The 14,488-nt window shown below is 47.5% G+C and overlaps 1 protein-coding gene across 7 annotated transcripts in view; it reads left to right on the plus strand.

The window, feature by feature from the left end:
- The window catches only part of KLC4 (kinesin light chain 4), a 68,296-nt gene that overhangs the window by 32,798 nt on the left and 21,010 nt on the right, over positions 1–14,488 (plus strand). For 4 of the 7 annotated variants that reach the window (XM_028724872.2, XM_028724878.2, XM_028724874.2 and 1 more), the window contains exons 10-13: positions 64–116; positions 6,687–6,754; positions 8,597–8,705; positions 11,627–11,785. In XM_028724872.2, the coding sequence (XP_028580705.1) occupies positions 64–116; positions 6,687–6,754; positions 8,597–8,705; positions 11,627–11,785 (389 nt within the window). The remainder of the gene's footprint in view (positions 1–63; positions 117–6,686; positions 6,755–8,596; positions 8,706–11,626; positions 11,786–14,488) is intronic. The other 3 variants (XM_028724876.2, XM_028724879.2, XM_028724877.2) reach the window with 2 other exon arrangements.

Genomic DNA, 14,488 nt, shown 5'->3' on the forward strand with positions numbered 1-14,488 from the left:
TACCAACAGGGTGTTTTGCTTTGTTTTGCTTTGTTTTAACCCATTTTGTATTTTATCCTGCAGACGAGCACAAGCCGATATGGATGCATGCGGAAGAAAGAGAGGAGATGAGCAAGGTGAGTGCGAGAACATTTATTCTGGTGGGTGAGAGCAGGCACACAGCGCACACCTGAGTTTTTCTTGTTCACCTGTCCTGCACTGGGAAGAGCTCCAGAAATGGCAGCATCCTCTCTTTGCCTTAGAGTGGATCTCTGATGGTGCCAAACCCGCTGACTATGCAGAGGAGGGCTCTTAGTGCAGCAGTGTTTTGTTGGGTTGTAGAGTGTTAGTGTGTCATGGGGGGCAGTAGGAACAAGGGGTTGCTACTCAGACTGCATAGAAACTTTCTGGGGCAGGAGTTGAAATTGATTGCCCTGTTTTTCCTGTGCCTTGCATGTTTTCTCTTTGTTATAGTGCACTCCTTAGGACGAACTGGAGAGTGGAAGATGAAGGGAGTTCAGCAGGTTTCTGGGCCACAGACTGCAGAACCAGAATGTTTTTAGAAAAATAAATCTCAAGCCTCAGAATTCGGTCATTTGGAAAGCTCAGTTGACTGATCAGGAAAAAGTTGCTCCTTCAGCCCCGAGGCTTAAGAGAAGGGTAATAGGAAGACGCTATAGTCTTCTGCACCATCACCTTCTGTTTTAGATTTCCCAGTCTTAGAAACCAGGATGTGTGGGGAAACCCCTGCCTATTAGAGCTACAGCAAGCCCAAGATACTTAGGAGACATGTTCCAGCCCATGGTGCAGTGAGCAATGGCTCACGGCTCCTTTGGAAACAGATAAATTGCAAAGACTTCACATGCTTCTGAAACATTCTGGGCTAAGGTGCTGAACACAGCACAGAACTTCACAAGCAGGAATATTAAAGCTCCAGCACACTTTCCATGCTGGAATTCAGTTGAGCAGAACCCACCTGGTTTTCCTTTTCTCAATTTCTCTCCCATTTTTACAAACCTGACCTGATGGCTGGTGCCTGCTTTAATGTCTCAGGCTGTTTCCCTTGAACATGGGCCATGTCACAACAAAAAATAAGTAGGGCATTGGCACTCTTATCGCTACCAGGCTTGCCGAATGCCCTCCTGTGGAATAGATGGTTTAGAATGAGTGAGATGGGTGCTTGTTTCTCAGGTTCCGGGCCAGCCTTTCTTCGCTGAAGAATCTTTGCTGGATGATCTCGGAGTCAAGTCAGAAAACTGTGTGTTTATGTGCTGCCTTGAATATTGTTGGCTAACAAAATCTGAGCCTGCTATGATATGATCTCATGTCAGGAAATGGCTGAAATAAAGAGCCACATGAAACAAATTTTCCTCTGGAAAAAAACCAGCTGGACGTCTTTTAATTGGATTTCACCTGGATCATGGGCCCAAATGAGTCAGCTGGTTAAATGAGAGACTTCATACATAGTTCTTGAGGCAAAACTCCCTCTTCTGCCAACCAGGATCTTTATCAAGAAGCTAAGGAAACTGATTTAGGTCCTCTTCATTGCCCTATCAGCCATCTGTCTGCCGATCCTTTTAATCCAATGTAATTTTGTTTCTACCAACCTTCTCTGTTTCTCATCAGATGCTTGAAAAAACACTGCGATGCAACACCTCCCTGTAGAGTACTTGTGAACATGATTTAAATATTTCATGCATTCTTCAGTTCCAGACAGGAAGCAAATGAGCGGGGCAAGTTTTGTTCCCTAACCTGGAGCCGTGGTACTCCAATCCCACCTGACTCTTTCCTGCATGGTCTTCCTTCAGTGGACTGCCCTTTCACTACTTTGGCCTCCTCTAGCAGAGTTTCACTCCAGCACATTGAGCTGGAAGCAGCTGGGAAAAGGTGGAGCAATAAGGCTCAGACCATTTCCCTTCCCAGTTCCTTAAAGCATCTAGTTAAGCTAGTCACTAAGGCCCAGTTCACACTTGAAGCATTCTTGTGACTAGGGAGCTTCCTATTGGTTCATCTGTTTTCTAGTCTGATGGGCAATGGCTCTCCACCATCTCATAGGATCATAGGATGCTGCCTTATTCTGGGTCAGACATTGGGTGCATCTAGCTCTGTATTGTCTCTCCAGGGATTCAGACAGGGAATCTTCCAAGCCCGACCTGGAGATGTCAAAAAAAATTCCTTCCAGTAGCACCTTAAAGACCAACTAAGTTAGTTCTTGGTATGAGCTTTCGTGTGCATGCACACTTCTTCAGATACACACAGACCAACACGGCTACCTATCTGTAACTGGAGATGTCAGCAATTGAAACCTGGGCCTTCTGCAGGTGAATCAAGTGCTCCATCCCTGAGGTCTTTCCCATCACCTGCTACTTGATCCTTTTTACTAGAGGTTCCAGCAGTGAATGTGGAGCCTTCTGCAGGCAAAGGATATGCTCTTGTCACTGAGCTGGGGTCTGTCCCCAAGTAGGAATGAAAAGTGTAAATACAATAAAGCTGATTGTGGACACCCATGTGAACTGTGACTGATAGAGACTTCCTGGTACGTGCCCGCCATGTGGCCCTGTGTGTTTGCAAGCACACCTCTCCGCACATTGCAGTACTCGGCATTACAATTAGAGGTCTGTAAGTAGCAAACTCATTGCTTCTTAAAAAGAGTGAGAATTGGAAGACACCAAGTGGGTCAGGCTTTGCTGAAACGGACAGCAAAGGGAGATGTCTAAAGGTTCTGTAGTTTGTGGGAACATAGGAAGCTGCCTTATACAGAATCAGACCCTTGGTCCTGCAGGGTTGCATACAGGGGACACTCGCAGCCTTACTTAGAGATGTTGGGGATTGGACTTGAGACCTTCTGCATGCAAAGCAGATCTTCTGCCACAGAGCTATGGCTCTTTAAAACATCCGTATATCTAAACAGGTACCAACAATCATGTTGCTTTCTAGGGAAAACTTTCTGAATAATACTGTGTATTTCAGAAGTGTCTCCCAGCCCATATATGTTTAAAGTTATACATGCCATCACAGTAATCACCAACCTTTCTGGGTAGGTCAACACAATATCCCCAAAGCAGGCGGGGGGCGGGGGGGGGGGGAGAGAAGCAGATTGAGACGGGACAGTCAAGAGTAAGTCAGTGGCTGACTTGGGGACAGTCAGTGACCTGGGGACTTCCCAGCTAAGAACTTTTATCTTAGCAGCTAAGCTAAATGAGCTTTTCTTTGAATGCAGAAGTGAACTGGAGCTTTCCAGAATGGCAAAACAGAGGATTTTTGCAACCAATGCAGAGGAGTGAGATCATATGTTGTTGTTGGACTAAGCAGCTCCTCTTCAGTAATGTACTCGGTTTCCATTCTCCATGATGTCATCTCCTACTGGCATTCTCGGTTTCTTTGCCATGCTATTAAAAAGCATTAAACCCATCTTGCTAGAGCATTCCTTTTTTCCCCACTTTTCTTTTGTCATATTTTTATCCACGTAACATATCTTCATCCATACATAAATATTTTCTCAAAGCAGGCTTCCTCGAACACAGTGGGATTTGCTCCCGAGTGAATGTGCATAGAACGGCAGCCATGGCCATCTTCCTGTGGATGGACTTGGGGCACCTTTTCGCAGTGCATGTTGTACATACTGACCCTGGGAGGTGGGAATAGATAGACCATCTTCATTGTACTACTAAGGGAACGCCCCTAAGGAACAGGCTAAGGTGGGGTGGGAAACTCTGGCCATCAAGATGTTATTGAACGCCTGCTCTCATCCATCTAAGGCGCCATGGCCAGTGGTCAAGGATGATGGGAATTGTAGTCCAACAATATTGGAGGGTCACAGATTTCCCATTTGTGGGGCAGCCCCTGGGTAGGAACAACTAAATTCATATTGCCCTTTAAAACAAAAGCTTCCTGTTCCGAAAGGGAACAGAATTCTATGGGGCAGAAAGATGGTGCTTTTTACAAAGAGATATCTCTGTGCCATCTCAAAGGTTTTCAATGCAAATTAAGACACTTAGGCTGTACTGTAAGCTCCGTTAAATGGATGGGGGTGACTCTCAGCTTTGTATGGGTAAGCTTATAGGTTTGGAACTCTTCTTGCTGGGCAGAGGTTTTCAGCCAAACTGCTTCCTCCGACCCCTGACCCCACAACCTGTGACAATGCCTCTTGCGATCCTTACCTACAAAATGCCCTAATGGACCGTTCTTGGCTGCTAAGTCTGCCAGTTCTTTGTACAGAACGATGCAGCTATGTGGGGCTCTGGTGTCCATCGGAGCTACTGTGATTGCAGTAGATCAGAGGTGCCTGAGAGATCCAGCACAGTTTATATGGAAAACCTTGTGTTAGAGGTTAATAGCCATTGATGGTCTCCTGCTACCCCAGACTGCCATCTTCAGAACGTCATTGGAGGGCCAAAAGGTCTGAATTGAGTACCTTCTTCAGGTGGTCAGAAGCAGAGTCCTCACCCTTTGCTATGGCAGTAATGCAGCTCCCCATAGCAACCTAATTGTGATTTTTAGACTTGGGTGAAACGCAGCACAATTAAAACCCTGTTCTGGGCATCCTGTTTGTCTCCGTAATGAAGAGCCCACATTTTGAATAGCCCTACTGAGGACTACCAAGTCCTCTCGCTTTGGCCGGGTAACACCGTGCTCGAAGCAGGATCACCCAGCCTTGCTGGAATCGAGCCCTGGCATGCATTAACCTACTTCCCCCCACAAATTCAGCGCTTAAACCCTTGTCGGCATTAGCCTGAGGCATGACCGTCTAGGAATCCCCCAGATAGCAGGCCTGCCAGGGAATTTTCTGGGGGAACAAATCCTCCTCCAAAGTGATTTAAAAATAACTTCTTCTTTTTTTAAACAACAGGAAGTTTTTCTAAGCCTAGGGAACCTAATGCCTGAATCGGCCTACTGTTCCTTGGCTGACTCCCCCAGAAAAGTGGTTAAAAAATAAATAAAACGGTTGGGCACAGTTCCGGTGGGAAGTTGTTAGAAGACAGGAATTTTGTTCCTGGGAGAGGGAGCGGACCAGACAAAGTGGCTTTCAGTTTCTGGCCACACATTCAAGCTACGCTTTGAGGAACTGTTAGTTAGAGACAGTCGTTCAGGCCTGGCCTAGCCGAATCCCTTACTCCAGGAAATTCAGAAACTGGAATATCCATCTGAAAGGGAGAGGGCACACACACACACGTAATTGGAACTGTACTTACCTTCAAGAAGCGTCTCTTAATGTCGAATCCGAATCTCCCCCTCCTGTAACTTTCAGCCCATCGATCTAGCTAGCCCTGCCTTCTGGGGCAGCAGATAACAAGTCTTTGCCCCCTTCAGGTATTTGAAGAGAAATGTGAGACTGGCTCTTCTGCTTAATAAGGATTTTAGTCGCTTGTTAAAGGAATTAACTTTTATTAAGCTCTTACAAGATCTCCTCTTACACTACCTTTTACTGTGACTGCATCTTTATGTACTTAGGCTTGTGTCCTTGTTTGCAGACCTGGGAACTCCAAAGTCCCAGGCATTGCGTCACCATTTCATCTCTTTTGGCTGAAACAGATATTTGCTTAACAATATGTTTTTCTATGCATAAGTTGGGGGCAGCCATCTCCCCTTTTTTAAAAAATGTAGCAAGACCTGTGCTACTTAGCTTAAGCCTGTAATAGACCAGCAAGCTCACTAATTGTTTTTTTAATGATCAAAGCTGCCTTTGGTATCTTTGCCGAGTTGCCTTAATCACATACTTGAGTCTTCCCAGAATCTGTTACCTCATTCTCCGGTTTTTAGGGGACAGTGGGGTCATTCTAAATCCAGAAGTGCAGAACCTTTGGCCCTTCAAAATGTTGCTGAACAACAATTCCCATCATCCCTGGCCACTGGGCAGCGTTGCTGGGGCTGATGAGAGTTGTAGTCCAGGCAGGCCAAAGGTTCTTCACACCTGTTCTAAATGGTCGTGGTCTATATGTATGTAGTCTCAAAGCATACCAATATTGGAGCCGACATGGCGGCAAGGTTGTTGTTGTTTAGTCGTTTAGTCGTGTCTGACTCTTCGTGACCCCATGGACCAGAGCATGCCAGGCACTCCTGTCTTCCTTTGCCTCCCACAGTTTGGTCAAACTCATGCTGGTAGCTTTGAGAACACTGTCCAACCATCTCGTCCTCTGTTGTCCCCTTCTCCTTGTGCCCTCCATCTTTCCCAACATCAGGGTCTTTTCCAGGGAGTCTTCTCTTCTCATGTGGCCAAAGTATTGGAGCCTCAGCTTCAAGGATCTGTCCTTCCAGTGAGCACTCAGGGCTGATTTCCTTTAGAATGGATCGGTTTGATCTTCTTGCAGTCCATGGGACTCTCAAGAGTCTCCTCCAGCACCATAATTCAAAAGCATCAATTCTTTGGCGATCAGCCTTCTTGATGGTCCAGCTCTCACTTCCATACATCACTCCTGGGAAAACCATGTCTTTAACTATACGGACCTTTGTTGGCAAGGTGACGTCTCTGCTTTTTAAGATGCTGTCTAGGTTTGTCATTGCTTTTCTCCCAAGAAGCAGGTGTCTTTTAATTTCGTGACTGCGGCAAGGTAACTGGGACCAAACAAGCTTATATCTTTTTATCCCTGCTAGGCAAGCAACCAGAGGCAAACAAACCAGCCATGGTCTTTTGTGCACTGATGCTTTGACTATTCTAACAAAGTCTTCTCTTTTCTCTCTCCTCCTCATTCCCCAATTCCTCTTTCCAGAGCAAGCACAGAGAAAACATTGCATATGCAGAGTATGGTGGCTGGTACAAGGCATGCAAGGTCAGCAGGTAAGTTGCTTTCAGGATTTCTTTATCACTGTTATTTCAGTTATTAGTTAATATGTCACTTACTTGCCAAGGTGGCTTCTAAGTGATTTAAAAGTATTAAGCTTAATTATAGATAAATAAACACACATAACTGAAGAGCACAATAGAACAATTTCATTGAAATGTTAAATACTACTGTATTTTTCGCTCTATAGGACGCACTTCCCCCCCAAAAAAAATTTAAGGGGAAATGTGTGCGCGTCTTATAGAGCGAGTGCAGGCTGCGTGGCTAAGCCCAAAGCCAGAACAGGGAGAAGGAGCACTGCACAGTGCTCCATCTCGCTGTTCTAGCTTGGGGTTAGCTGCGCAAAGCCTCCGCAGGGCAGCGGAGGCTACGAAGGCTGTACGAAGGTGGCGGGAAGGCTGCAACGCTTCCCCCCACCACCAGCCCCACAAGCTCGGGGGACAGCGGGAAGACGGCGGCGCCTCTGCGCTGCTCCCCGACCTGGTTTTGAGGCTGGCGGTGGGGGAAAGCAGTGCTTCCCCCCACCACCAGCCCCAAAGAGCAGGTCGAAAGGAACCCAAAGCCTCCGGAGGCTTCGGGTGAACGCACCTTGAACGCACAGAACGCACCTTATTTTAGAGGGGGAGAACAAGAAATTCCCCCCCCCTGTTCTCCCCCTCCTATGGTCTGGTGCATCCTATGGTCCGGTGCGTCCTATAGAGCGAAAAATACGGTGTGTATTAATCCCCAATGAAAATGTACAGGTCCATTAAAACAATACAACAATAAAACAGCAGTTGAAACAGCAGATCCCTTGTTTAGAGAGGAGCCGGTGGTACGACAATACTAATGGGGCTTAATATTTTATCGGGAAGAGTTTTCCACAACACTGGTACCACCAGTGAAAACCCCCCTTTCCTTCTGCGACTCAAAGGGTTGAATGGAATTGTTGCCCAAGTGCTCCTGTAACAGTTTTTGATCCAGTGGGTGGCTTTACTAATGGGAGGTTATTATTTTCCAGTTCTCTCCCCCCCCCCCCCCGCCTTCAGAGCACCTCCTTCCTTGAAAATTGGCTCCAGAGAGTTTGGGGGACCCTTCAGAACAGGATGGAAAGTCGCATTGGGGTGGGGGATACAGCAGAAAGAGCAAATCAGCAAAAGTCACTTCTTTTCCTTTAGCAGAAGTATCCACTGGATCCAAAAGCCTCCTGTAGTTTCGGATCCCACCCATTTTATTTATTTTTAGCTTTCAACTTCTGCTACTAACATGAATATGCCCATTTAGGGCCTAATAGCAAGGGGCAAAGGGGACGCGGGTGGCGCTGTGGGTAAAAGCCTCAGCGCCTAGGGCTTGCCGATCGAAAGGTCGGCGGTTCGAATCCCCGCGGCGGGGTGCGCTCCCGTTGCTCGGTCCCAGTGCCTGCCAACCTAGCAGTTCAAAAGCACCCCCGGGCGCAAGTAGATAAATAGGGACCGCTTACTGGCGGGAAGGTAAACGGCGTTTCCGTGTGCGGCTCTGGCTCGCCAGATGCAGCTTGTCACGCTGGCCACGTGACCTGGAAGTGTCTCCGGACAGCGCTGGCCCCCGGCCTCTTGAGTGAGATGGGCGCACAACCCCAGAGTCTGTCAAGACTGGCCCGTACGGGCAGGGGTACCTTTACCTTTACCTTTTTAGCAAGGGGCAAGTACCTCTTTCCTTGTGCAGCATTTTTCTGCGTAATTGCTGGGTAGAAACCATTCAGCTAAGCAATCTCAGTGTCATGGGAAGTGGGGAGGTGTGTAGAAAAGGGCGGCTCAGTGTTCAAGGTATTGCCATGGTAAGCTAGGACTGCTGGCTTCAGTGTTTCACTTTCACCTTAGCCCCACAGTGAACACCACTCTGCGGAACCTGGGCGCACTGTACAGGCGTCAGGGCAAGCTGGAGGCTGCGGAAACGCTGGAAGAGTGTGCAGTGCGATCCCGGAGACAGGTAAGGCCAACACCACCCCACGAACAACTTCTTGTGTAAGGGGAACTCTAGGGAGAAGAAAGCAAAAGTTGAGTGTTTCATCTGATTTTTAGATTTGCCAGGCAATTTAAGGCTTATACGGTGGAGCCTAAACCACTGGCTGCATTCAAATATGTAAAATGGCCTTATAAAGTTCCCTGCTGGTGTTGATTGATATGGTGTGGCCAGTTGTTTGTCAGTGTGGCTTTTGCTAGAAAGTTGCAGCTCGATATGTTTATTTTTCAGGATCCTTCCACTTCATCAGCAAAAGAAATCGCAGCAGGCTATAGAATCTGGCTGAAATAATTTACTTGACATTCTCTGGGTTCAGGCAATAAAATCTTGTCTTATTAAGCCGCAGTATGAATGATCTTCATGCAATTGTAAGCAGCTGCTTTGCTTCCTTACAGGAAAGCAAATCGGGTAATTGTAATTATCCATAATTTCCCTTTATGTCTGTACAGGAAACTATGATCAATGGCTTCCAAAACCAAGCCAGAACACGAAGCTACGGTTCATGGCTTTACAACGTTGGCTTGTTGGGAAGCCATTAGCCATAGTTCCCAGTTTGGACGTAATGGGAAGCTAACTGTGGCATCCTGACTTGACGAAGGAGTAGAACAGCTGTGTGCGGGTGCACAGAGCTCATTCATATCTCAGTCCAAGATTTGATTGCATAAATGCATTGATTGCCTGTCAAGATGACTCCTTTGGAAAAGTTCTGCTTAATCAGAAAATGAGCTTTAGATCATTATTGTAGATCTGTCCAGCTGGTTGGACTGCAATGAATTTATATAGAATTGTGCCCAGGCCATATAGTTGCTCGAAGGCATGAAATGGAAGAGTTTCAGGAACACTCCTTGTATGTATGTTTATTTTTACCCCGGTTTACTTTGGATGTTCTTGATGGTCTCATCCTGATGTCCTAGTCCTTTGGTTCCCAGGAGCTGAGCTGAGCTCAGTGTATTTCACAACTGGATCATTTAGATGACTGTGGAATTCAGCATCTGGAGAACATTGGGCTTCATTTTTTTTTAAGGCAAGTTTTTTAGCCGTTATGGCAGGCATAGGCAAACTCCAGCCCTCCAGATGTTTGGGACAACAATTCCCATTATCCCTGACCATTGGTCCTGTTAGCTAGGGATGATGGGAATTGTAGGCCCAAGCATCTGGAGGGCCAAAGTTAGCCTATGCTTGCGTTATGGCTATGGAAGTGTGGGCAATGTCTGGTGAAGTTTATGTAGTGATGGAGGAAGAGGGTTTTGTTACTGTCCCATTGCTCCGTGCCCCACCCCCGAATAACAAAAGTTGGGGGGGGGGAAGATGTGTGTTGGGCAAATATATGCATATATTAAAAATGTGTATGTAATCCATACAAGCCGTGCAACAGCCATGTTCACAAAACCAAATCTCAGCTTAGCTTCCTGGGGGAAACAGTAGAAGAAAGCTGTTTCCCTCTTCTCCTGCTTGTGGGTTTTCCAGGGATATCTGTTTGGTATAGGAGATAGGATTGGACTTCAGGGTCACCTAACATTTTGGGCCCCCAGGCACATATGCAAACCAGAGCAACAGTCGTGGGTACATATTCTATTAGCTGCAGTAGAATTTCAACGAGTGGAAGGACTGGGGAGCAGACTTTGAGGGCACCCGAGAAACCCTGTGCGGCACATGGGTGCCTGCAAGCGCCATGTAGGCGATCTCGTGAGCTTTGGTCTGATCCAGGAGGACTGTTTTTGTATGTTCCTAGAAAGTCAAGATATACAGAAGGCGCATGAAGTCACCTTTGCTCCTCCTCTGTTCCTCCTCTTCCCCTCCCTTCACACAAACCAACGAGCAAGCTAGGAAACCTTAGTCAGCTATAGCTTCCCAGTACAATGGATGCTCGGGTTGCAAATATGATCCGTGCGGGAGGCACGTTCGCAACCCACAGTGCCGTGTCTGCGCACGCATGGGTTGCGATTTGGCGCTTCTGCGCATGCGCAAAGAACGATTTAGCGCTTCTGTGCATGCGTGACTGCTGAAACCTGGAAGTAACCCATTCCGGTACATCCAGGTTTTGGCGCGTCCGTAACCCAAAAAAAAGCAACCTGAAGCGTCTGTAACCCGTGGTATGACTGTACATCTAAACTGAGGTGGGAGATGGGGTTGTATTCAGCATAGCACTAAGTAGATAGCTCAAAAGCTGCAAGGATTTCTGCTTGTGCAATAGAACTTTACCCATCTCCTTCCCCTGCATCTCTTTAAATGCCCTCAATCTGTTCTAGGGGTTCCCCCAGTACTCTGGAGCAGATTGTGGGTGGGATGCATGGTGCACCAGAAGGAGAAGATGCAGAGGAGAGAAGAATCCTGCAGTGGTAGCATCCTGCAGTGGTAGCAGTAATCCTTGCACTGACAGGATAGTTTAGTTGAAGACCACTCATGATTAGTGGCTTCCAAACAAGCCAGAATATGAAGCCATAATTAAAGTTAAATTAATACCCCAACTTGTGTTGAAGCCATTAACCATCGCTTCCTAGTTCAGATGTTAGCTGAAAAGTTGGGTTGCTCACTCACGCGAAGGGAGGAGCGAAGTGGGAATAAAGGGGCATATTTTGGCTTAGGAAGCTAAGATCTGATTCTGCAAATGTGGCCAGTGTCTTGGTGCAGAACTTGGCATGCGTATAATGGTGGGATCCAGGAAGCGAAAGGGCAGCTCTATAGTCTTTCCCCTTCCTGAACACCTTCCTGTCTCCACCCAAAAATGCCACCAGAAAAAAAATTAACACACATGACCTTTTGGCGTGTTAACGGCCAGGAAGCAAGGAAGTGTTGTACATCTCTAGGAAACGTTTGAGGGGCTCTGCGCTTCCCTTGCCCACCCCCAACCCTCCTTGTCTCTTTGTTTTGTGCTTGTCCCCTTGCAGGGCATTGACCCCATTAACCAGACCAGGGTGGTAGAGATTCTGAAAGAGGGCGACGGCTCCGAGAGGCGGAGGAGCCGAGACAGCCTGGGGGGCAGCGTCAAGTATGAGAGCGCCACAGATGGTAGCGAGGAAGTGAGTATGGGCGTGGAATGGAACGGGGTAAGTACAAGTCCACCATCAAGACCCGCCTAGCCCAGCCGAGAGAGGCAGAGGGCAGCAAACTCTACCCAGAGCTGTTGTTTATTTTTTGTCCGCCAATTGCTGCCCCTGCCGTCTCGGGGAGCTGATGGCCTGTCGTGGCATGCCCACCTCCATCCATCCTCTTGCATGCTCCCTGCCCGCTCCTCTTAATTGCCGGGTAGCCAGACTCAGGAAGGGAGCTCTTCCCATCTTAGTTCTCCCCACTCGACTCGGAACTTAGTATCTCCCGTCCCCCAGTTTTTTTAGGTGGGGGGGTGGGCGGAAGAAAGAGCAGAAGCCACTGATCGTAGGTGCTTTGATCTCCTCTACTAACATCCTACGGTGCTGCTCTCCCCTGATCTGTTGCAGGGACAAGGGACGGGGAGGGAAAGAAGGTTGTTTCGCTTCCTAGGAGATAACTTCGCTCTCGGAGCGAAGAGCGTAAAGGGCTTTGTTTCGGTTAGGGTTCTAGGGCTGCCACCATCCAGGAAAATGGATGTTTATGGGGTAGGGTGTGTATGTGTGTATACGTATGTGTGTTTTGTGTGTGTGTGTGTGTGTGTGTGTGTGTGTGTGTGTGTGTGTTCAGCATCTGAAGGACATGCCAAGAGGCACTGGAATGAATGTGTGAAGACTCAAAGGCATATCTACCTCAAAGTTTCAAGAGGCCACAAACACACCACAACTGCATTTTCTATAGGCGAGTACAGTGGTACCTCTGGTTAAGTACTTAATTCGTTCCGGAGGTCTGTACTTAACCTGAAACTGTTCTTAACCTGAAGCACCACTTTAGCTAATGGGGCCTCCTGCTGCCGCCGCGCCGCCGGAGCCCGATTTCTGTTCTTATCCTGAAGCAAAGTTCTTAACCTGAAGCACTATTTCTGGGTTAGCGGAGTATGTAACCTGAAGCGTATGTAACCTGAGGTACCACTGTATGAGTTAGAGCAGGTAACCTCCTTCTCTGCCCTCCTCCTCCTTTGTTGACCCCTGGATTGGTCTTTTATCAATGAGAGGATTTAGCTTCTTCCTATATGCAGCCTGTTTCCTAACAGAGTGCTTGGGGCTGGGTGGACTGGTGGGACATCGTCTCTGGCGAGTAGCAGGATCCTAAGAGATTTCAGCTAGTGGCAACATTACTATGTCCATGTAACAAGTGAGATTTGGTGGAAGAATATGAGCCTTCACGAAAAGCATCTTTACTCTGCCTGGTTTTGGTTTTGGGTCTCGAAGACTGGTTCTTAGACCTGTTGTCTCTCCTCGGCTTGGGGAGAAGTGTGTTTCGTACCCACTCCGAGTTGGGGAAGGTGTGTGAGGATGCGTAGCTTGCCTCAATGCAGCCTTTAAGCATGTTTGTTCCTTTGGGGTTCTCCATAAGATACAGCTAGCAGCAAGGACTTTGAACTAGATAAAGGATGAGGAGGGACTTACCGACCCATTGTTTTAATGCTTTGGTTACATTTAACTTGCACTCTTTCCATTGCTCACTAACTCTCCATCCTCTCTGCAGCTGCTCGCTTGCTTGCATGCGCCTCTCCATCCCCCATCTATCGCAGGCACATTGCCATGACAGCCAATCAGCGCCAAGGTGTCTTGCAATCTTGATTGTGGATTGTACCTAAAAGGCAGTACATGAACAAAAACTGTAAGAGAATGCGAGGACCCCATAGAAACTTGGGGGAAAGGAGTGTATAGAACTCCCTAATCCTAAAAGGCTTAAGTCCTCGTTCTTTACTTTTTCAGAGGATGACACTTCCCTCTTGGAATGAAGACTGACGTGGTATTTTAAGAGCAGTCACAGGCCCCCTTCCCCTCCGCCCACCATGCGATTCTAGCTTTGTGATTTGCAGCTTGCATTGTGGACGTACAGTCTAGCTAGCTGAACAATCACCTGATCAGCCTTCCCCTCTTCTCAGACGTCATTCAAAGGGAGAGCCTACCACCTCATCAAATGCAATCCGGTCTTGCAATCCGGTGGAGGCTTCCACTGGACTGGGTGGGGGGGGTTAATTGTTTGCCAATTCCCCCTTAGCCCTGTATCCTCCAGCACCATTTTGGTCCGGAGATTCCATCGCAGATTTTCAGGAAATATAGGGAGTTGCAAGTTGAAGGAAGAATTAGCAAAAGTTCTCATCTTCCTCTCTCCCCACCCACCCTGCCATATACATTTATTATTCATTTAACCAGAAAATCCACAAACCAATATTTTGAAAAAGAGTTCCAAAACCTTTCCAGGAATTGTAGGGAGAGGTGGGTGGATGATTTCTGAGAACATTAGAAGATGAAGGTGGTATATAAATTAAATAAATAAATAAATAGAAAGTCACGAGGACCAGTTCCTCCACAACTTGGGCGCCAGTTTTTCAGTGGTACGTTTTGTATTTAGTCTGGAAAGGGCGCTTTCAAACCACTTCCTTCCGCTCTTCAAATGTTGCGTTTGTCTTCATTCTTAGGCTAGTGTCCCTTGCAAGCTATGACTGGGGCTACCCTTTGTTCTGAGGCTGGCTTCCCCAACCTGGTGCCCCCCAGAAGTTGTCAGACTCCCAACTCGCATCAGCCTCAGCCTGCGTGGCTAAACGTTGGGGATGACAGGGACTGCAGTCCACCAACTTCTGGAGGGCATCAGCTTGAGGAAGGCTGTTCCGGTCTATTCCACCTCCTGGGGAAAAGGACTGCCTGTCCCCC

The sequence above is a fragment of the Podarcis muralis genome, chromosome 3, assembly GCF_964188315.1.
Source record: "Podarcis muralis chromosome 3, rPodMur119.hap1.1, whole genome shotgun sequence".
In the NCBI taxonomy this organism is placed as follows: Eukaryota; Metazoa; Chordata; class Lepidosauria; order Squamata; family Lacertidae; genus Podarcis; species Podarcis muralis.